The following is a 24062-nucleotide window of genomic DNA, read 5'->3' as shown; positions in this document are numbered from 1 at the left end:
AAAAAATAACAGATAAATGTGACGTTGATCCGTATTATTGTTATCAAAAGCAGCCTCAAAATGGGTTGTGGTACATTTGAATTGCGCAATGTTAATGTACATGTTATGCTGGTAATCAAAGTGATTTGATCTATTAACAGCTATTAGCTACCACATTGAATTGTGGAGCTCATAACAGTTTGTGACTTGGTTTGAGATACCACAGTCTTAAGTTTTTTTCTCTACTATTCTGTATTCTACTATAGTTAAGATTTAGAAATGATTGTTCTTGCTGAAAAAATACATGAAAAAATAAAATAAATAAAACCTGCAGGCTTCCAATTGAGCCTTCAGTATGTCTGTGTTTTTGTGGCTTGTAGACCCACAGCAGAGAGAAGTGGCAGATCTCCTGATGGCAGTCAGGCAGTTTGTTTTTCCATGATGATGGCTGTAATTGTGCTTACTCTGTGGGTGAATGGACTGTCTGCAGCAGTGATGGGAAGACTTAGAGCCATAGAGCCACTTAGAGCTCTACACAAGGTCTGATATTCTTCAGCCTTAAAATTCCCATTCTCTGCGCTGCCCCCCTGCTCCCCCATCTCACTCTCTCTCTTCTCTTTCTCTCTGCACTCTCTCTCTTGCCTTCTTTCTCTCTCTCTCTCTCACACACACACACTCTATCTCTCTCTATCTATTTCTCTATCTCTCACACACACACTCACACTCTATCTCTCTCTATCTATTTCTCTCTCTCACACAGACACGCACACACACACTATCTCTATCTATCTATCCCTCTCTCTCTCTCTCACACACACACACTCACACTCTATCTCTCTCTATCTATCTCTCTCTCTCTCTCACACACACACACACGCTCTCTCTCTCTCTTTTTCTCTATCTCTCTCTATCTCTCTCTCTCTCTCACACACACACACACACACGCTCTCTCTATCTCTCTCTTTTTCTCTGTCTCTCTCCCTCTCCCGCTCCCTCTTTGCCCTCCGGCTCTAGTTCGCGCGCTCAGCCGAGTGTAATTTCAGGTGGTCTTCCTGTAACGCGGCTCAGCGCAACCTCTCAGTGTTCTTCCTGCACGGGCGGTCAACTCATGCATGACTTTTGGCATTAGAGAGAGCACTTTGCTTCTGCTTAGTCTGGGGCGGAAGCGAGGCTCTCAGACCCAGCCTTCTCCTAGGCGAAAGGTGCTGTCAGTTAATCGTCCGTGATAGAGCGTCCCAGACTGCGAGCATTTGTCACGACGGCAGACATGTTGCAAGTGACACATCGGGGTCTTGTAAATGAGGGTGTCTGCGAAGGGTATGTAACAGGAAAGCGACATTGTGAAATTCGTGTTGTTTCCCTGTGAAACATTTAGTCACGGAGGCAGCTTACATAAGGAGGACGAACCAGGGGAAAGGGGGAAAGGAGGAGGAGGATAAGTCAGGTCATGAAAGGTTGATAACCTCTATAAATGGTCTTTAGGTAGTATATTTATTAAATATATGTGATAGCAGGACAACTTTTTACAATAAAACAATAAATACCGTATTATTATTATTATTATTATTATTATTATTATTGGTTGTACCACCCATTGCAGTTCCAAATAGCCTATGTCAGCTGACCTCAAAGCCTCCAAATACAGAGCAGTACTAATAGGGACTTGTTTTTACTTATTATTATTTTTCTTCACTGATGCCTTCAAGGGCAGCACATGGTGCAGTGGGTAGCACTGTTGCCTCACAGTAAGAATCCAGCCTGGGCCTTTCTGTATGCTGATAGGTTAAAGACTCTAAATTAGCCATGGGGTGTGTGAGTGAATGGTGTGAGAGCCCTGCGATGGATTGGCAGCCTGTCCAGGATGTATTCCTGCCTCTTGCCCAATGCTCGCAGGGATAGGCTCTAGCACCCCTAGGATCGGTGGATATAGATAATGGATGGATGTAGCCTTCACCCGCATAGTTATAAAGCAGTAAAGCAGAACTGCCTCTTCCTGTAGCGTACCCTCTTGCAGTGTCACACTTTGCGAACCTAAAGCCATGACCGTGCCTTGACCCCCTCAGCGGCAGGAAAGAACACGAGCGCCGCGACCGCGTTCTCTTTTGGGAGGTGTTGCGTCACGGAAACAGCGCAAACGGGGGACGGGAGAGCTTCCTGTGTTCTGCCCGGGAAGCACATCAAAGGCAGGTGTTTGTCTGAAAGCCCCGAGCCCCATCAAAGCCCCGGCGATAAAACGGCAACACGTTTTTATCACCGGCCTCTTATTCCTCTCAGCCAGCTGGGTGACTGTGGCTTCTCTGTCTGCTCTCAGGGCTATATACGCTATATACCTTACTTTTTTCTTCTTCATTATTTTCTGATGGGGGTACAAGATATTCTGTTGGTTTGGCTATTTCATTCTCAGTAGGCTCGTGTTATTTTAAATTCAATTATAGTCTGAAATATGTATCAGTTTATAAATGACTGCAGGTGGCGTCTGTTGACCCTCCCATTAGCATGTCACATTGTCTGTTGAAGCTCACAGCCACAACGCCGTGTGTAAATTGACTATGGTTACATTGCACGCTGAAATCGGTCCGGTGTTTGATGGTGAAGATGGTGAACAGAGAGCGAATCTGGAGACGTGTTTGCATGTGACACCAATTTCGGTTTTCTCTCCACCACCTGTGGCCTTAGCGTACCGGGCAGTGCCCCAGGAGGGCAGAGGGCGTTGTGTCAGTACCAACACCTCCAGATCACGGGCAACTTCCTTCTCCCACGTGACAAGTTCAAGGATTTCATTCCCCTCTGTTCCTTGCAGACCAAAAACGTTCATTAGGGTCTGTGTTTCTACTCGATGAAATGTTTTCCTCTGTTCTCTAAGGTCCAGAAGTTATTTCCCAGCAGGACTCTCCCTGGTAGTGGTGTGGTCATGGGACTATGTATGCGATACGCTTTTGTGGCTACTGAGGACAAATAACATTCAAAACACAAAATAAAACCTTTCAACCCCTGTCTGTCCACTGCTAACTTGTGTTTTTATCTAAAATGTAATGCATATTTTTGTAGTGTTGCCAAGGCAAGTTCTTGTGAAAATCAACACTGGGTTGGCTGGTGCTTAGTGAGCAGGTTTGAAACTGTGCTGTTCTACTTCTGTCAGTTTCATGTGAGAAAGAGTACTACAGGTAATCCATCTGGGTCTCTTACTTGGTTTTGTGAAAGGTTGTTTCTCGTTCCATCTGTGGAGGAAGCTTTTAGCTTCATCCAAAACACCAGAGAAAACAGAAAGGAATAAAGAGGCAATATAAGGCAGACTACACACACACACACACACACACACACACAAATGCATTCATATAAACAGTTTGTAATTGTGAATGATCTGATCTGTTTACATGTCAGCCAGTAAATATAAAATATATACTCCTTATTTATTTATTTATTTGTTTATTTTTTCCTGTAAAAATGGAACTGATATGAACAGCGAGGTGTGTTTCACTGTATGAAAGTGAAGCGGGAACTTCTCACCTTCCTTCATCTTCATTATCTTCATCTTTTCGTCGCCTTCTTTTGTGCACAAAAGCCTCATTGCTCAACGCACCGCTCCCCTTCAGAATCTAGGCTAGCGAGTAATTCTCTTAATTACAGCTTTGCGCATCCATACCCTCCCAGAGCACTGCCGTTCTGAGTGAACGGCGAAAGCCAGGTGCATTGTTAGAGGAATAAACTGGAGCGATACACAGAGAAGGGGTTCTCTTAGGCCCACTGTGTGTGCTGTTTTTTGTTGCAGTCAATCTCTTCATCAGTTAAGGTTGTTGAAAGCATGAGCTTAAGGTCTTCCTTACCCTTTTTTTCCCCTTATCAACACTATTCAGGTTTGGCTCATTTCCATTTACATTGATTTTACTTAATTTCTTTTTCCTTCAGTTGACCTTAGATGACATTTTTCACAATATGCTCATAGCCATTTCTGACATAATGTGGGCTTAAGAATGTAAATGATCCTACAATAAACGATTATTATTATTATTTTTTTTACAGTTATAGATTTATTACAATTCAGAGATTACAATTGCGGCCAGCATACAAAGGTGGCCACCAGGAGTTTGATACCCCTGCCACACCCCTGGTTGTTCTACCGCCATATGCGCATTGTTTTAGAGTTGTAGTTGGCACTATACTTTGGCTTATGTGTGAGTATTTCATTATAGGCAGCCCACCTGTGTATGGAGTCAACAGGTTCTCGTCCACACCACTTTTCCGTAAGACAAATTGGTGTTTCTAAAAGCTGACAGCGATTTCATGTGCTCTCCTGTGAATGTGAAGCAGGTAATTAATCCCCAGGTGATAATTATTGGGTTCCCATGGCATTAACAAATTTTCATCCGCAGGGGCCACTTGATGAATAAGGCATTCCCAAGACGGGCCTTAAAGGCTTGATTTTATTCGGTTGAATTTCAAATGAACAATTCACACACGATAAAGAAACTTTTTTTCCCCCTCTTTTTTCAGGTATTTCATTGATCGGCACACAGACCTGGAGAGGCAGTTTAATATTAATGTTGAAGATGGAAAGATAACACTGGCAAAACCACTGGACAGGGAGACTGAGATGTGGCACAACATCACAGTGACAGCCACAGAAGTCAGTAAGTATCGCTTTTGTCCAGCGTTCCTTTGTTTCTCTTATTTCCCCAATTTTTGAACCCCCGTTTAGTTAAGAAAATGGCATTATATGCATACAAACTGTATTTCCTTGCTGAATTATTCACCAGAAAGAGTGTGAGTTTCATCTTTTTGTGCTCACCTTTTTATTTAAACACAACTATGCCTGCATGTCTCTCTTGGTCCCACCATAGATCAAATGACCTTTCTCCAGCACATGCAATACCATTTCCAAATCAGCACTTGTTCCTATTTCTAGCCCATATATTCTAGGAATCTTTTTGTGAAATAGTATTTTTTTTTTTTTTGCATACAAATATTTCTCGGGTGAATGATGTGGAAAATACATTAATCCTATGAATTTTAATTGAGGCAAACAGCTCAGCAGTTAAATTCATGGAACTTTAAGTACATTAATGTGTCTTTAATAAACCCCCACAGCAGAGTCAATTGCAGCGATTTCAGTGTTCACAGAAGATGAAAAAGATGCGAGGGTCTGAGCGGCTTGAGCGTAATCTTTGGAGCCCGCTATAGATATGTAAAAACGCCATTTGCATTCCCATTGTGTCTGAGGATCGCACGGGGGGATAATGCCGAAATTACCGTTTTCAGTCAATGCTCGTGTAAAGAAATTTGCTAACCTTGTTTTCTGTAAATCAGGGGAAGTGCTGTCATTGTCACATACAATTAAAGCGAGGCGAAACGCTCGCCGCGCCGCGGCGTCTCTGCGGCGCGTGTTTTTTCTCTCCGCGGCGGCGAGAGGAGCTGGTGGGCTCGATAAGGAAAGGCTCTCGGCTGCTCACCTCGCTCTCTGAATATCGTGTTTGTCACGTCGCGTTCCGGCCGCGCGCGTTTTCCCCGCTTTTGTTTTGATGCCCTTTGGCAAAGTGCCTGCGACCGGCGATAGCGGCGTCGCTCGGCGCACCTAATAGAAATCTGCTAAAATAAATATGCCCTTGTTTGCCCTTGTTCCTCGGCTTCTGGATTGAACGGGGGGGGGGGGGGGAAGGAAGGCTCTGTGTCGTAAAAGGGGAAGAATTGCATTCCCCCGTAGCGCTCGATCATGATTTCGCCACTCAGATGCCACCGTGTTCCGCTGCTTGCCCCCCAGATGACATCTGACTAATCAGATTGACTTCCGCGCTGCAGCAGAATGAAAGGCGCTCTGCACCGAGGCAGGCAGTGATTGAAGTGCTGCAGTGTCTCTCTCTCTCTCTCACCCCCTCTCTCTTTCTCTCTCTCACTCTCCCCTCCTCTCTCTCTCTACCCCCCTCTCTCTCACTCTCCCTCTCTCTATCACTCTCTCTGGCTCTCTTTCCCTCTCTCTCTCCCTCTGCCTCTCTCTCTCTCTCACCCCCTCTCTCTTTCTCTCTCTCACTCTCCCCTCCTCTCTCTCTCTACCCCCTCTCTATCACTCTCCCTCTCTCTATAACTCTCTCTGGCTCTCTATCCTATTCTGTCTCTCTATCACTCTCTCCCTCCCTCTCTCTCTCTCTCCCTCTCTCGCCCTTTCTCTCTCTATCTCTCTCTTTCTGTCTCTCCAATCCACTGACTCAGGCACACGCACACACACGCACCTTAATTTCTTAAGGCTCAAGGTTTCCCACCTTCACTCTTCACTATGAATTCCAAGTGACGTCTTGTCTATTCATATGTTATAATGACACCAAGGGATGTTTTGAGAGGCCCACTCATCTTTGCATTAATCAGTGTCAAATTACTATTACCACAGCAAGAGTTTAAAGGACATTTAAACAAACTATTTCCACAAACAAAGGCCCTAAAGCAAATTCAATTTAATCAAAAACATTGGGTTTGTGGCTGCAATGGATTTGGTCTGTAATACTGTGCAATGCATTTCAGGCAGAAATAGTACTTTAGTTTTATACAGGGCATTGCAATGATAGAAGTGGAAAAAAATAGCTACGCAAAATGATTATCTTTAACCATAAACTACAATTACATTCTTAAAATTCCCATGTTCAAAAGTAACATGATGCAATATGATCGCAATATATTTACCCAAGCATTGAAGGATACCAAATGTGGTCATCAAAAATCAATATAATACATTATGGGCTTGCACATAATTGCACTGGCTTTTGGGCATTTGGGGCTGTGAGTTCTTGGCTCCCGTAATTACTGCTTGCCGGTATATTTTTATTTGTTATAGAAAAAAAGAGAAAGTAAACCAGTATAGCTGACTGACCAGTTTATGTCATATATGGTCATTAACCTCATTAACCTAGGCGTTGGTCCTATGTCAGTGACAGAACACATGGAGCAGAATAAATCAATGTCAAATCTTTCTAGGGATGAGAAATCCGGGCTTCATGAACCTCTAAATTACGTTAGCCAATCATAGTGTTTTCCAATAAAGAGGACAGTTAATGGATCATGTGAGCCAATGATTAACAGCTCAATGCAGCCCCCTATAACTCCTCTGTCTCTCCTCAATACTTATTTGTCCAAATGAATAGATAATGGGTCATAAAGTTAGTGACCATGTCTCTGATTAAAGGGTCATTTACTGGGTGAAAAAAAACAGAACAATAAAGTTGGTATAAGTATCATCAAGTACTATTATCAAAAATAATCAAAGTATTATCAAAAATAAGTACTATAAAATCATCCTCTATCTTGATGTAGATTTGATGTAGATTTTTGTTTCATTCATTCATTCATTCATTCATTCTCTCATGTGTTGTATGCATTTTTCTTTTGGTGACACAGATTTTTGCATTAATTAAAAACCACAACAACTCAGTGATGATGGTGTGGTTTCTCACCTGGTTCACCGTCAACACCAGGCATCAAGGAAAAGAACATGGACAAAGTAACAGTGGTAGTAGTACAAGTAGTAACGATCAACTTACTTATGTTTAAATTTATTACAATCTTTTTTTCTTCTTCTTCCTCTTTTAAACAGAAAATCACAGTCAGATCTCGCGGGCTATCATTGCCATCCGAGTGCTGGACATCAATGACAACGCTCCGGAGTTTGCGACGGAATTTGAAGCCTTCCTTTGCGAGAACGGGAAGCCTGGACAGGTAGGTGGGAAATCGTTCGGCGACTGTTAGTGGCATGCACACATCAGTATGGACAAGCCGCAGCGAATCGCGCCCCGTTTATTTACCCAAAGAGGACCGGTCCCCGCTGACGGAGGCAAGAGAAAGGCACGAAATAAAAAGAGTCAGAAATGATCAGAACTATTCATATTTCCAAGGCATCCTGGAGGAACAATGTCTGGCTAAATAGCATCTTTGGGACGTGCTTAGACAGGTCCCTCAGGTCCCATTCAGCTCATTCACGAGGCACGGCACAATAGGAATATTTAAACACAATTTGCTGAATCGGAACTTTGACCTGAATGTCGGTTACAAATTGTTGCCAAGTACTTTGCCCGAAGGGTATTTAAATGAACGGAGAAAACAAAACTGCTGAAAAGGGGACTCCCACAGGAGGAGGGTTTTTAATTTCAGAAACGAACGTGGAAGGAGTCTCATTGTACGTAGACCAATGACTCTGTGGGTTTCGGAAGGATGGAGAAACATAGTAATGTCCTCTCAGCCCTCGGTGACCCTGTGTCTTTGCCTTTTCCACAAACAGGTGATTCAGACCGTCAGCGCCGTCGACAGGGATGACCCGCAAAATGGACACTCTTTCCTCTACAGTCTGGTGCCTGAAATGTTAAACAACCCAAACTTTACCATTAAAAACAATGGAGGTAAGGTCCGTCCCATGAGGTAAACCACAAAGTGCAAAAACATCCAAAAAAGAATCAAAATCGACCAAATGAACAAAGCCTAATGCTAGCCTCATAGCAAGCAGACTTAAGTGATACTTTTTTTTTTCTTTTCTAATCAAATAGCTTGACCAGTGTGCAGTGGACATTAACTAGTCTTCACTGCAGTATTGTTTTGAGAAAGGGAATGAACAAGATACAAACCTTCTCTTTTTCCTGGGAAACAATGAGTGCTGCTTGTACGGTGACATCACGAGTCGGTGCAGAGGAACAGATGGCTCTAAATTTGTCTGTAAAATGCAGTGATTTGTGTAGTGGACTACCTGCCCCCCACCCCCACCCAAGTCACTCTCACAGAGTCTGGTGTTACACTGTCTTTTAAAAGGGCTCAGGGTGAAGATTTTTCATCCACACACATCTGTTCTGGCATGAATAATATATTTATTTTATTATATTTATCTTATATGTATATATATATATATATATATATATATATATGATTTATGATTATTTATTTATTTTCTTTAGCAAATTCCTAAATTCAGATCTCTTCTTCCTTCCTACCAAGCCAGTGAAAAGCACAAAGGGAACTTTATCTTTTCCATCTGACATCTGACAGATATGAAAATGCGAAGCCTTAACAGCAAATTTGCACACAAAGTATGAGGAAATACGAGGTGGCAATTGCACATGTTGTAAGGGGGGAGAGGGAAAAGGCACAGGCTGACTTCACACCAAGAATATTTATTAACTAAACCTTTTTAACTACAGCTATTATAGATGTTTATGTCCCACAAGGGAAAGTGCTATCCTAGAACTGTGCTTGAACTTAAGCAAGGTACATTTTTGAGCATACACATTTCTTACCCTCATGTTGTGACAGAGTGCGAACATACTGTATGACCTTTCACTTCCTTAAATGCTGCAGAAAAATCTTCACAGATTTAAAATGATTGTGGAGGACATTTTGACCAGGGCTAGCTGGTTAGATGACATTTCAGAGGTCCACAAAAGGCTTCACTTTCCAACAAAGGATAAGGCTTGATTTAGCAAAAAAAATAATCCGCTAATGATGTCGTTATATGGTTCATGATGTGGAAGCAGTTTTTTCTCGTGCTGCAGAATTGGCCACAAAGACACCCAGCACATGCTCTGGGTCATCTCTGCTAGCTTTTCTAGTCTTGCATTGTCTGTCTGTTGTGTAACCACCTCCTAATGCCCGTAGCGTTGTAAGCAAGTGCGCACACGTGCACTCACAGACACACACACACACACACACACACACACACACATGCAAGCACACAAACACACACACACATATCTGTACACACACACACAGATCTCTGTTACCAGAAGCAGAGTTTTCCATGCTCAGCAATCAGCACATGCTGCCCACTGACAGCTAATTTGTCCTTTTTGGCCTGAGATTTAGCCCATTTGCACAAAAGCAGAAGGAAGTCTGTAAAAGGGCAAAAATCAATAGCTCTTTTGGTTGACATGAAAATATCCATCCATATAATTCATATTACCATACAAGGTAAGGTTTGAATTTTGTCATTACTGTTTAATAGCTCTGTAAATATTAAATATAAAGGCTCATTAGTAACAGATGTAACAGTCTAGTGCAATATGTTTTGAGTAGTAATGCTTCGAGCCATACCTCTCTTGTTGTTCCTTGCCAACATATAAATTGTACCACTAGAGAGTGTTTTTCTTAGCAAGGCACTCATTCTTGTGTGTAGTTACCCTTTGTTATGTGAGGGAAATGTCTCTGTTCAGTGTTGGACTGAGTCCCAAACCAAATCTCAGAGCATTAATGCTTTAGTGTGCACATTATATTTAGCATAGCATTCTCTAATGTACTGTACACACTTTGCTTGTATTCTTCTCGGGCATTCCAGCTCCAAAGAATACTAAACAGACGAAGTACTGATGGCATCCATATCCAAATCTATTTTGTCCACCACTTCTCTATGATTTTTGTTATATCTTATTCAAAGTTCAATGTACATAATTATCCAAATGTGTGTTTTACTGCTTTATTACAGGCTAATCTGTGGTTATAATCAATTATTTCAAATGATTGAGCAAAACAAATAGATATGCTGTGCACACTAAAAGGCTCTCATTATTGTTGTTCAAACCCCGCCTGAAACAAATTGAAAAAATAGTTCAATTGGGTTTGTTTTTATCCGGAGAGGCAATGAGTTAGTAGTGCACCACTGTCAGCGCCAATGCAGAGATGTACACCTAAAATGGAGCTATCGCTACTGTGTGGACTCTTACTGAAAACCTTGAAAATGTGGGGAAAAACAAATGTTGAGCTTTCAGCATTTATGCTTCTGTGAGCCACTCAGGGGCCGGGGTTAGACCTGTGAGGTGGGCTGTTTCTGATGACCACTTCAGTTGTGCTCACTCTGGGAGGCGGGTGACCCGCTGCCAGCACGTCGCAGCGAAGCACCGCTTCGAGCTGCGCGAGGAATCCAGATTTTTCCATTTGGCGCTTTGTGCTTTTAATTCTCAAAACCTCTTTCTTCTCTCTTCCTCTCTCTCTCTCTCTCCCTCTCTCACACTCCCTCTAATAAATGTTTCCCACCGGGCAGGGATCTCTGCGTAAACCACTGAACAGTGAAATAAACTATTCGTGGGACTTTTCTTTTAAGTCGAAATAGGCAGTCGGTGCGCTGCAGAGTTTATAACTTATGAAGGCTGTCATTGCGGCGGCGAATGTCATTGTTCCTGTGACTCGCATCCCTTTAGAAGCCAGGCTGCGGCAGACAATGTGCCTCCTCGATCGCTGAGGGCGTGGAATAACAAAAACAGGGCTTCGCTTATTTACGATAAATCAGCTCGGAGCTTATGCAAATAACTGCTCCATGCGCCTGGAAATGTTTACCTTTCATTCATTAGGATGCTTACGAGTGCAAATAAAAGCCTGTTCGTACTTTGTTTTATTGATATTCGCTCCGGTAAAATATCCATCGTCAACGGTGTCCTTTATTTGCACAGGCTGTGGCGAGCTCGCTTATTCTAATCAACATTTATAGGCTGTAAAAAAAATGACATTTGGTTGGAGGGCACATCGGAGACGTCCCGCGTCTCTCGCTCGCGTATTAAATTTACCTTTACCCAATTATCCACTTTGCCGGCCGTCCGATTCAACTCATTTCGGGGTTAATAGCTTCTTCAATGCCATTTTCCCTCTTCCTTCTCCTCTCCGCCCCTCAATATACTCCTCAAAGAGACAGAGAGAGAGAGAGAGAGAGCGAGAGAGAGATGTGGCGCACGCCCATGCAAAGATCAAGACTTCCAGGAACGTATTTCCAAATGAAGTCTCCATTTGTCAGTTGCGTAGGACCACGTGGGACTGCAAAATTTGAAAGTGTGTCGAGGAGTGGGCACAAGGAGAATGGTAATGAACACGGAGCGTCTAATAAGAGCCATTTCAGCGCCTGTGGCACTTTAACAGCTGGCCTTCTTCTTTCAGTACATTTGGTTCCTTCTGTTACGTTTATAGAAATGCCGCAATGCATCTCTAGAGCTTAATAGCTTGTCATAAAACATTGCTTGTGATTATGGTTGTTTTGTAGCTTGTGTCTGCATTGTAACGGATAGAGCTGAGGGGGTTTATGGGATATGAGAAAACACACTGAAGTGCAGAAGCTGTGCAAAATATGTAAAAACTCACCCTCACTTATTTTATCTATTTATTTATCCTGAAACCAATTTTCTGTCACATTGTTTCAGGTTAAATTTCCCACTTATAGTTTCAGTTATATGTCTGGCCTGTCCCATCACTGCCGCACACTCTTTGAGTTCAGGAGAGTACAGAAAAGCGCTGATTGCTCTATTTGGTCTGCGGTCCACCAGTTGAGCTGCGCAGACCCTGAGCTGGAGGACTGTATTTCATGCACCGCCTGGGTATAAGCACAGCGCAAGTGACCAATCAGGAGTCACTGATGAAAATGAGGCAGGGGAAGCCCTGCTGTCAGAAACCCCGTCGCCGCGGGAGACGCTGTTGTCGACTGTTCCTCTTCCCTCATGACTCCCAACCACATTCACCAATGGCATGGCGAAGAATCACTTCCAGTGTCAATGCACCAATGAATAGTAATTCAGCAGGACACACCACCTTTCCAATCCCAAACCCATTAGAAAGCACGGTGTAAAAAAGGGTTGCCACGTTTTAATGGGTTTGATTATTCACCCATGTCAGATTACTGGGGAACTCTTTCTGCAGGCTTGCAAATCATTTTATTTATTTATTTATTTACGCATTTACTGAACAATGGCATTTCCAAATGAGTCATGTTCTAAGACCAGTTTAGAAGGAAAAACATTATTTCTACACTTTAGAGGTTCTTTTTAATTTTCTTTCTATTTTCTTTCTTGGATGGGTGCCCTCGATACAGACTATGATATGAAATTTGATTTATTCAACACACGACCAAAAGCATAACTTTTTTTCATTTGAGTACCAGCTAGAATATTTTTTTTCTCCAAGCATTTTAATATAGCATTTAGTTTGTCATCTTTAAAATCTGAATTCATTTATGAGTTGTAGCCCAGAGTGATTACAGAATCACTGAAGCTTTTTGTTAGCTGATAGTGATGAACACGGTGCATACTCTATGAATTTTAATACAACATACTAATAATATTACTGGCTGTAGTTTTTTTATGAGAACATAAACATTCAACCAGTGATCAGCTGACCACCCTGAAGGCCTATATGAATTTTGTTAGAGAGATTTAACATATTTTACAGAATATGACGGAAAAGGGTTTGTACAGTGACTATAGGTAGCCTGTAGCTTCACCAAGCTTGGCGTTGCCTCTGCATTGTGTGCATCTGGACTGGAAAATGTAAGCTGTCGGAAAACAAAGCGGTTACAGCGCTATATGAGACAGTAAATGTAGGGTGTCACCCAGCTGTCAGACGTCGAGTGACAGTATGGCATATCCTCCGTTTCTTAACTTTAACTTACCCCACACATCATAAACCCTGGGAGCAGTGTTCTGAAAGGCTATCACCAAGAGACTTGGATACAAAGCCATCGATGACACATTTGCCATTTTAAAAAAAAGAAGCTTAGCATCAAATCTGGATGCACCTGCAATTATTCTTTTCTAATCGTAGGCTGACAAAGAACATCTATCTAGTGTGCTCTATATATGCCATTTTCCCTTGTACAGTATCTGTGAGGTCATTATTTCTACAAAGTAAATGGATTGCCAGGCAACCACGGAACTGTCAGTAGAAATAAAAAGGAGAGCCCTGATTCCCCAGGATCCCCATGATTACAGTCACACATGATTGCCTGTTTCAGCCCTGACTTCCTGTTCCTGTCCCGTTTCCCACCGCAGACAACTCAATCAGCATCCTGGCCAAACACGATACCTTCCGGCGGCAGAAGCAGGAGATGTACTACCTGCCTATCATCGTCACGGACAACGGGAACCCGCCAATGAGCAGCACCAACACGCTCACCATCCGCGTGTGCGGCTGCAGTCGGGAGGGAATCGTCCAGTCCTGCAATGTCGAGGCCTATGTCCTGCCGATCGGACTGAGCATGGGAGCATTGATTGCAATACTGGCCTGCATAATCTTACTCTTAGGTACGTCACCACTCAATTTTTATGTCTCGGAATGCCGTCTTATACAGCATGTGGTAGATTTTAGGTATCTTTAATTAGTTTATGTCGGCAACCGTTATAACCAATGTATTAGTGGTATATAAATAATTAAATACCATGATTACTTAGGATAAAACTCGTAGACAAATACAGATCATGTATATTATGTTACACTTGTACAGCTACACAAATGGGAAATCTATAAAAAACAGAACAAAAAAAATTGCGCTTGAAAAGTTAAAGAGCTAGAGAGTTTTTTGTTTGCTTTATCTTAATGGAGAACAAAATTGAGGTTAAAAATAAAACAATTTCCGGCAGTCAAATGTGATAAGCCTAGTTTATTTAGTTTATTTCTGCCCAGGATATATACTGCAGTATCATTGCTGTTTGTCATTACACAGTAAGTTAAAGAATCAGTAATGCAGTATTGTATGTGCTGCTTTGAAGTAGCTGTGATATCCAGGCGCATGGCTAACGTTGTCATTTTGTCGTTACCTCCCCCACGCAGTCATCGTCGTTCTTTTCGTGACGCTCCGGAGACACAAAAACGAGCCGCTGATAATCAAGGACGACGAGGACGTCCGCGAGAACATCATCCGCTACGACGACGAGGGCGGGGGCGAGGAGGACACGGAGGCCTTCGACATCGCCACGCTGCAGAACCCCGACGGCATCAACGGCTACCTGCCGCGGAAGGACATCAAGCCGGACCTGCAGTTCATGCCCCGGCAGGGCCAGAACTCGGGCCCCAACGGCGTGGACGTGGACGAGTTCATCAACGTGCGGCTCCACGAGGCGGACAACGACCCCACGGCGCCGCCCTACGACTCCATCCAGATCTACGGCTACGAGGGGCGGGGCTCCATCGCCGGCTCGCTCAGCTCCCTGGAGACGGCCTCCTCTGAGTCAGACCAAAACTTTGACTACCTCAGAGAGTGGGGCCCGCGCTTCAGAAGACTGGGGGAGCTTTACTCAGTGGGGGAGAGCGACAAAGAGACCTGACCGAGGATCTAGCGGAAGCCCTTTTGACATCATCTGCATACATGTGTGTGTGTGTTTTGTTAGGGTTATAGACAGACATTGTAGACAGTTATAAACCGCCATTTTTAAAAAAAATGGAGGGGGACCTGATCAAGAAATATATAAATGAGCAAAACAAAACCAACAAAAAGAAAAAAAAAAAAAAAAAACAACTTCATAGAGGACAGTCTAGCGACCATCACCAACCACATCAAATGCATTGTAATTTTGAGCCAAACTAAACAATGTCTCTATTTAGGAGGTCTATGATTCTTGTGGTGTGAATTAGAATCTGTGAGTGTCTAGCAGTATTTGAGGTGTTTTGTCATTCACTGTGACCGCCTGGAGCATGAAGATTTGGATTCTTGGTTGTCGCGCGAGGAGCCAAGATGGAGGACGCTCACTGGTGCCGTGTGGGTGCCGGCTTGCTCAGACGCTGGAGGACGCCAATCGAGAGTAGACCATTGTCCAACCAATCAGAAAGAAGATGCTAAACAATAAGATCATGAACTATATCAACCAGAAAACAGCAATATGTGATCTTCATTGCAGTATTGAATGTAAGTATGAACACACAAAGATAAATCGATTTCTCTATTGGCTTTAAGAAGCATTAGTTCTGATACTCTTTGATACCCAGTGGCTACATTTATTATATAAACTGGATGAGCCTGTTGGCCTGCTTTATACAATTCTTTATATTCACCTGTTCTATTATCGAGTGTGTGCTGCACACTGAAAGAAGATTAGCCTATAACAGACCGTAGGATGTAAAGACAATTCTAGGTAAAACGAGGCCTTTTTACAAAAGCAAACATCAGATACTGATTTTCTTTTTTCTTTTTCTTAAAAGGAAATGCTGTTTCTTCGGTAGTGTGGCCATCATTTTATAATGTAATTTGCTGGTTTTGTGTAACAGGTATGAAATGGGTGTTATCTTGTTTCATTCTATGAACGTTTTTCACCAAGCTCGCTGTTATACTGAAGCTAACCTAGATGTCCAGGTGATCTCATATGAAGAAGGGACAAACTATTAAGTTATGAATATAAGAATATTATTAAGTTAAGAATTTAAGTGTGTGGGTTTTTTTTTTTTTTGGGGAGGGGGCGAGGGGTTATTGCATACAGTCTGTATATATAGAATGATCATTGAAGCACAATAGCTGGAAAAATCTAGTTTGTATGAATATTGGACCACTGAACACTGAAGATTCAATTATCAAACTGGTAATCTTAGCCCATGAAAAAGATACAGACATGCTTATTGTGCTATACTGTATAATATTAGACTAAAATACATGTACATAGGATAACTGCTAACTTTCTTAGCTTTTCTTTTAGGCATTAGGTTTGTCTATGCACGTAGGCTATTGCACATGAGAATCTTGAAAGGCACTACAGCTTCGTGCATACTCAATTTGTACCAATACAGTATATTGCAGTTCTCTGTAGACTCAACGGTATATATGAAGTAGTCTTATCTGCAATTCATATTTTCTACTGTGCTTTTGACGCTTATAAACTTATGTATGTTTCATTATTTACTCTCTGTATTGTACTCAAAGATACCCCTGTATTGTTTCCTACTTTGTGAAATATATTTTTATAAATACTGCTGGGGCGTGGTCTTCTTTGGCGCTGAAGACACCCTTGAGCAGAGTGTGTGAAAATGACCAGATCTCCATCATTTGTTTACGCGTCAACTGAATCGCCCCGGGAACACTTTCAGGAAGGGCTGCCATCAAGCCTGTGCATTCCAAGGATTTACAGGTACGTTCTTGAGTGTCTTCAACAATTGCTTTGGATACACCTTCATCCACTGTACATATACTGTAGCAATTTGGAAGATAATGGTCTTGTTACTGAATAACTACTGTACTACATTTCACCTGCAAGACAGCAGAGGTAGACTTGATTAGACCGATGACAAGAAAAACATTATTTCACATTATGTGAAAAACCCCTTCTGATGGTACTCCACAGATAGAATACATGTACTACTATAAATAAACTGAAAATATAGGCCGATAGATTGTGGGATAATGCTTGCATTTTGTATTTGCATGAGAGATTTAACATGTATTATTTATTCCTTTATTTATTTTTGTGTCGAGCATTCAACAATATTTTACCTATGGATTCATAAACACATAGAGAACATACCATCTCCCTGAATTCCCATCTATTTATCAAAGTATGTGAGAATTTTGGGCTTTATTTCATCCGTACATAATATGCGATACACATAAATCCTATGTGAAAAACAAGCACGGAAATAAATAAATACATTCCATCCAGCAGTTGCCGAAGGGCTTCAGTGGCTGCTAAAGAAGATTTTCTTTTTCAGCTACATTACAATAACTGGAACTGTCAGCTTGTTACAGTAGCTGTATGTCAACTATTTGCCCTTTTTGCTCTTTTTATCACTGAGTAAAAGTACAACCTTTGACACAATTATTCTTATCTGTAATATGTAATTGACTTTTTGAATTCGGAGGTCAAACGTGAAAAGAACATGAGACGGGAATCCGCCGTTCTCCTTCAGACGTGGCTTTCCCCTCCCCCGTGACCTTCGTTTTGTTGTGGCCCGCGTAGATGGATAGAATGTGAGGCTGTTAACTGCTGAAGAATATAACTGTGCCAGGCCTTGTTTGAATCCACTGCCGTTACTCGCGCATCGCGAGATTCAGTTGGTGACAAAACAAAACGGTTATTTTCTTATGCTCTTATGTTGTATCTCGCGGCGCCACATGCGGTAGCCGTGAGAACATTGGCAGTTAGAGGCGGACGCTTTTTATAGAGGTTATGAACCCAAATGAACGGCAGAAAAATGAGAAATGTCTGCTTGTTATATATTACCCATATATCTGGGTTAAGAATTTAGGCTCACAAAAGAAATTTGAAGAGATGATATGTAAGGTAGTTATTACATGTTACGACCTGTTTATAGACGTTAGTTACTTAGTTAGTTAAAACAGACTGAAGTTATTTTCCAGATCATTTGAGGTATGTATGTCTCCATGGAAACATAATAATAATAATAATATACTATATTCTATAATGCAATTATGCTAACTGAACCATTTAATAAAAATACACAAAAGGTGACTCAAGGGGACACATGTTACTGAAGAGAAAGTATTTGATTTCACTGAAATCTTTTGTCTTAAATTCTGATGGGGTTTTAAGTCTGTCCCTCACCTTGTTGCCACACAAAGACGAGGCTTAGTGGAATTCATTTTCGCTCACATCTTTCAAGTGAGTGATCTTATCTTCTCGAGCCACAGCTACTCTTTGTGTTAATCCTGCTGAAAGATAAGAATTTTACTTTGCACTTATCTGATGTTATTTCCTTTTCATGAATAACAAAAAACTCCTCATATGTCATTTACTGAACAATTGTGAGTTTATATATATATATATATATATATATATCACATGCAAATATTCTCTGTACTGAGAATTGGGACTGAACATGTGGGTATACAGAGTAGCTGATGTTGACCCAAAGATCTTTTGGGCTCAAAAATGGCTTGTGCTATTCTCTGCTAGCCTGGATAAGGGTCATTTTTGGCTGTGACCAAAATGACAATGTTGCATTTTCACGTAACCCTTTGTTTAAAAATGTCATCTGACGCTCTTCAGTTGATGGAACTAAAGTGCGTATGATTTTGGAACCACAGCAACAAAGCATCAGTCAAACCAGGACAAAAAGGCTGCATAGTGAATGACTTAGCCATCTGTCAGCCAATGGAATAATCAAACTTTTCAGTTGTTATTATTATTATTATTATTATTATTATCCAATTAGGGCAATACTGGGCATAATACAATTAAGTCATCGTTTAAGTCTTTACTTTTAGCATGGAAGTCTCAGCAGACAAGTCAACCACTGTTTTAATTGAAGGACCTCACCTCTGAACATGGTTGTGGATGACTGACTCCACATCAGTAGGAAACAATGGCAGGGACAGAGACACACAGACATGTTGATGTCTGAGAAAAGGGATAAATCACAGTGCTTCTCACAATTAAGTCCTGAGCCCTAATTATTCACTTCGGGTCTGCAGTGCTTGCTGCCAAGTCTCTGAAGACTCAGGCTTCAGCCATCTGTCTCATCGTTTGAATTCCAAGAACCTGATACTACATTAAAAAACTTTTTCCTTTTTGAAATGAGTTGAAATTCACAATAGATAAATACATTGTATTTTTCTGTCCATAGCCATAATGAAAATGAGGGAATAGTGCTACTTTTGAATTAGTTGTGTCATGATGTTATTGTAATGCCCAGAAAATGCATTTAGGGGTGAACCGGTCACATGACAGCACAGAAGATTTCTTGATTGTACAGAATTCCCGAGATTTCACGGTGAACATGACTGAAAATACACAAACTCGGTATAATGCTACTCTGAAAGTATATTCCTGACACGTACGTAACATCATGATCTTGGTGAAGGCTGAGGTTAAATAAGGTGCAATGAAAAGCAGGTTGCTTCTCAGAAAGAATGGCAAAGGTCCTTAAGTCAGTGGATAAATAGTCTATCATTCCATTCTTTGAATATACACTTGAAGGGCATCAGAGTATTTTTGATTATAATTTTTCATCCAATTGTGGCAATGGCAACATTTCTATAGCTGAAAGTATGATGGTGATATAGCACTTAAATTCCATTCACAACCCTTTGATGAGCTATATTGTATTATAAATTAGTGTGAATGTGCATACAAGGTGTCATATATACCGGGGTTGGCTAAACATCACCTTACATACATTGTGAAGTTCTAACACAGAGACACATACACAGTCGCACACACGCACACATGCTCACATGCACACCCACACACACACCTGAGTCCACCATGCTTTACCACAATGTCATTTACATCGCATCTTTTCATCAGACACTCGTATCCTGAATGAGGATTATAAACACCATGAAAGGCCTTGAAAGAACCTGTCTTTATACCAACCATCTACTGTACACTGTAGCAATCTTCAGTAAGCTGAAGCCCAGTTAGTCGTGCAAGCTGTACAGCAATGTGTTGCTAATGAATTTCCATATGGGGCAGGGGGAGGACGCTGAGGTGGGATCAGTACCTCTTCTGCTTGCTGTGCTTGGCGAACACCCAGCAGAGAATCATACGTAAAGGGAGCACTTTACAAGTCCGCCGTGTCGAAAATCAATAGGATCTGATCATGACCCTTTTACCATACCACTTACTCCAGTTCAAGGCCCGGGCTCTCTTCAGCGAGCCCGTTGCGTCACGTGACCTCGCCACCGAGCGCTGCAGCGTTTTGCGTTTATGGAACGCTGGATCACCTGGTGGTGAAAATACATAGGCAAATAAACGCAGAATTTCAGCTCACAACACAATGTTGGAGGTATGCGAAATGCATCGGGTATATCTGTGCATATGCAGTGAGCGTCAGTGCGTGATGGGAGTTTTCAGCAGGCCGCGATATGGCGGCTTTAATTCCTCGTCAAGGCCGCGTTTTCTGCGGCGCAGTGTACAAAATCTTCGGCAGAATCCCGACCTGCTGGCTGGAGTGAATCTGGAGAGATCCTTAGTGGCTTTAATGAAATGTATGCGCGCAGGGATCTATTGAAGGAATCGATATTTTCAAAGCGGTGCTTGAGATTCATTGATTGAATTAAAGTCTGTAAGCCTATGGCAGTGCCAAATGGTATTTACATGAGCAAAATTATTACCTTGTTACGCTGGCCTCCTGTCTGGGAGGATTGGCCAGGCCAATTTATTTATTTATTTATTTATTTGTTTATTTATTTATTTATTTCCCCCCAAGGCAGAGAAACAACTTCAGGTGAATTGGAAAGCCAGCCAATTCAGCTCTCACCCCTTTGATAGCATCATCCATTTTTCATAATGGGTGTAATGTCAGTGATTTCTGAACTAATGCACCAGAGAGGGAGATGGGCAGGGAGTGAAGTCAAAGACGAGATATTAATATTGCATACTGAGGTGTGTTTGTGCGTGTGTGTGTGTGTGGGGCGGGGGGGGGGGGGGGGGGGGGGTGGGCAATAAGACCAGAGGTACTGCAATAGCACAGTGTAAGAGAGGTAGACAGAGTGGAGAAGATGGTGAGAAGGACAGAAATAATGCTGCACATGGAATGACACTGATTTTAAGAGAAGTAGAAGAAAGGGGTGTGATAGAGGTGTGAAGCATGGACCAAGAAAAAAAAAAACAGCAAGAGAGGAATTGTGAGTAAAAAAAAAAGAGAGAGATGCATAGAGAAGAGAGAAAGGAAAGGAAAATTGGGTGAGTGTGGGGAAAGAGAAATTAAGGGATGTGGAGAGTCGAGGACAAAAGAGACGAGAGATGGACAGTGATGAAAAGGATAAAGCAGAGGGTGGGAGAGAGAAAGAAAAAAGTGGAAGACAGATTAGGGGAAGATGGAAGTAACGGAAGGAGCAATACAGCGAGTGCCAGGAAACGGGGGAGCGAGTGAGCGAGAAAGAGGAACATGGGAGAAGAAGCGATATAGTTTCACAGGGACAGAGTAATTAAGAGAGTGTGATTGTGGTACAGACAGAAAGGCCTAAAGAGGTGGAGAGAAGAAGAGGGAACAAGAGATCAAGGCCCCCCCCATAAACAGCGAGGGCTGGACTACCTGTAATCACCGATCGATAGGGTAGCTAGAGCCACCATATCCCATATCTATCACGCATACCCTTTCCCGCCAGACTCCTGTTACCGTGGCGATAAGCCTCCCTGCTCTCTGGCTGACAGTTGGCTTCAGTCGAACTGACGCTGCACCGCTATTGGTCGTTAGAAGTTGAAGACCTCAGCATTTTTTTCTACAGCCACCGTGTCCAGAGTCAACACACCAAACCTTTGCAGGTCTACAGTACTGGCCCTCGTCATTAACTAAAATAAATTAATTAAAGCTTTCAGTTTCATATTTAAAAAATCAAGAAATAATTTTCAACATTGTCAAATGCTCAGACATGCTATATTAATAAAATATTAAAGAAATAATAATTTATTTGATTACATTTGTACATCTGAGACAGGACTAATAATAATATGTTGATTCAATTTGTATGTCTGAGACAGGACTAATAATAATAATAATAATAATAATAATTTTTAGAACTTCTAGTAAAAGATGTTCCAAGAACTTTCCAAATAACAAAAGTAAAAATTAAAACAGAATTTGTATTATATTTTTTAAATGCAAGGTAAGCGTTGGACCACATTTTAATTGAGAACAACATTTTCTTTTTGTTCTTTAGTTTACTCCACGTTTCTTGTCAATGGGTCAGATACATGGGATATAACTACCAATGCATTTATGATCCATTAAGTGTAAAGACTGTTTAGAACAATTAAATATTAAAACAGGTGTCAACTGCAAACTATTGTATCCATAGAAGTTTGTCTGCAGCCCAGTTCACACTGGGAGCTGACTGGGAGATTCAGCCATACCAGAGCAGTGATGACATATCAGTAGAACTCTGGCAGATGTTAGACAAATTAATTCACAACAAGCTTGCAAAAGTGGATAATTAGCCAGAAAGACTTTAATCAGGAAAACGTGAATGTGTTAGATAACACGCGCATCATGGAATTGTTGGGACCAGTGTAAAAATAAATAAATAAATACAGAAGAAAAAAAAAATCTAATTAAACAGGAACCAACCCGCCTAAGGAAATTTAAAAATCAACACGATTAAGTACATTTACTTCTCTCTGCCTGTTGAAATATCTAAAGCCTAATTTCACTCTTATTTCTAATTACGTCATGCTCTGCTACTCACTGAAAGTCTCACCTTGTATTTGTTGCGAATTTCCCTCCCTAGCACTAATTCCATGCTTTATTAAAATACATAAAATACATGACTGGTACCGGCCAAGAGTTTAAGCCATTCACCTTGCCTGCCATACATACCGCCATAGTTCCTTTTCAATTAATATGTGTGGCCTCCCACTTCTGAAGCCTGATAAATAGATATTTGTGCATCAATTAAAGCAGAGTGGTGTCCTGAAGGAAATGCGTGGAAGTAAACAAACAGAAAATAAATGGCTGGCTCTGCAAACACACCTTAATGAATTCCCGGAGCTCAATCCAGTGTGCGTAAACTGTAAAAAAAATTATCTGAGTAGAAATTAATATGTTCAGACAACTACCCAGATTTCCTCCCCAAAACAGGTATGCAGTATGCAGCCTTGTCAGGTTTGTGTGTACGTTTCCCAACACAAACAAATGTTAAGCATGTTGTCCTATGTCCCAAGAAACTCGACACGCTCTGTCCTCCACCCTTAAAGCACAGTACGTATGTCGTTGCTGTATGGACCCCCTAGGGTTAAAATGTTTAATTGCTGTCAGTGAATGGCACCCAATTGCAGCGTAGCGCTAACGTAACTGCGGTAAAGTATGTGAGGAATGGTTGCATTTTTACATCCAACGATAGGACTTTCAGGCCTTAATTATCCCCGGAGGGATCCGCCGTATCCCAGGTTGCCTCTCTCGATGCTCTGATCGGCGTCTTCATTTTCACATCCATCCGCGAACTGCCGCCGGCCGACAGGCCTGACAGAACGGAGCGTGCGGTTATTAGCTGCCGCACCTCGCTCCCGCACACGTCGATGGCAGAAATCATAACCTCGCTTCGTTCCCCGTGGTCCTCTTCCCTGACAGAAATACCACTGTGCGATGATTATCCCAAGTTGCTCAACAGAAAACCCCGGGGCTACTTTGGAGTTTTGGGAAGGATTTTCATTGGTTGACACGGCAGTCGGTAAACACCGCCTCCTGATACTGACTTCCTGAAAGTGCCTCCATATTTGCTGTCCGTGGAGCTACTTAACCAGGTCTTTATTAAAGAAGAGCTGCAGTTGTACTGAAATGTGTAAACCAATACAAAATCCAATCAACTTTATACCTTTAGCTAAAATTCCAGCTATTTCCTTGTACAAAGTTTTGTAAGCACCTTAGTGGCTAGGCATAAAATGGCATTGAGTGTGAAGCTTAATTTCCATTACTTGCATGTCATTTTAGTTCATAAA

The 24062-nt window shown here is 41.8% G+C and overlaps 1 protein-coding gene across 3 annotated transcripts in view; it reads left to right on the top strand.

Annotated features, from left to right (window-relative positions):
• LOC118228406 (cadherin-8-like) overlaps positions 1 to 16641 on the top strand; it is a 171061-nt gene extending 154420 nt beyond the window's left edge. For all 3 annotated transcript variants that reach the window (XM_035419925.1, XM_035419924.1, XM_035419922.1), the window contains exons 8-12: positions 4471 to 4607; positions 7553 to 7674; positions 8234 to 8351; positions 13737 to 13988; positions 14515 to 16641. In XM_035419925.1, the coding sequence (XP_035275816.1) occupies positions 4471 to 4607; positions 7553 to 7674; positions 8234 to 8351; positions 13737 to 13988; positions 14515 to 15008 (1123 nt within the window). In that variant the 3' untranslated portion in view covers positions 15009 to 16641. The remainder of the gene's footprint in view (positions 1 to 4470; positions 4608 to 7552; positions 7675 to 8233; positions 8352 to 13736; positions 13989 to 14514) is intronic.
• The last annotated feature ends 7421 nt before the right edge of the window (positions 16642 to 24062 follow it).

This window comes from Anguilla anguilla, chromosome 5 (genome assembly GCF_013347855.1).
Source record: "Anguilla anguilla isolate fAngAng1 chromosome 5, fAngAng1.pri, whole genome shotgun sequence".
Classification (NCBI taxonomy): Eukaryota; Metazoa; Chordata; class Actinopteri; order Anguilliformes; family Anguillidae; genus Anguilla; species Anguilla anguilla.
This window is presented reverse-complemented; position numbering and strand designations above follow the sequence as displayed.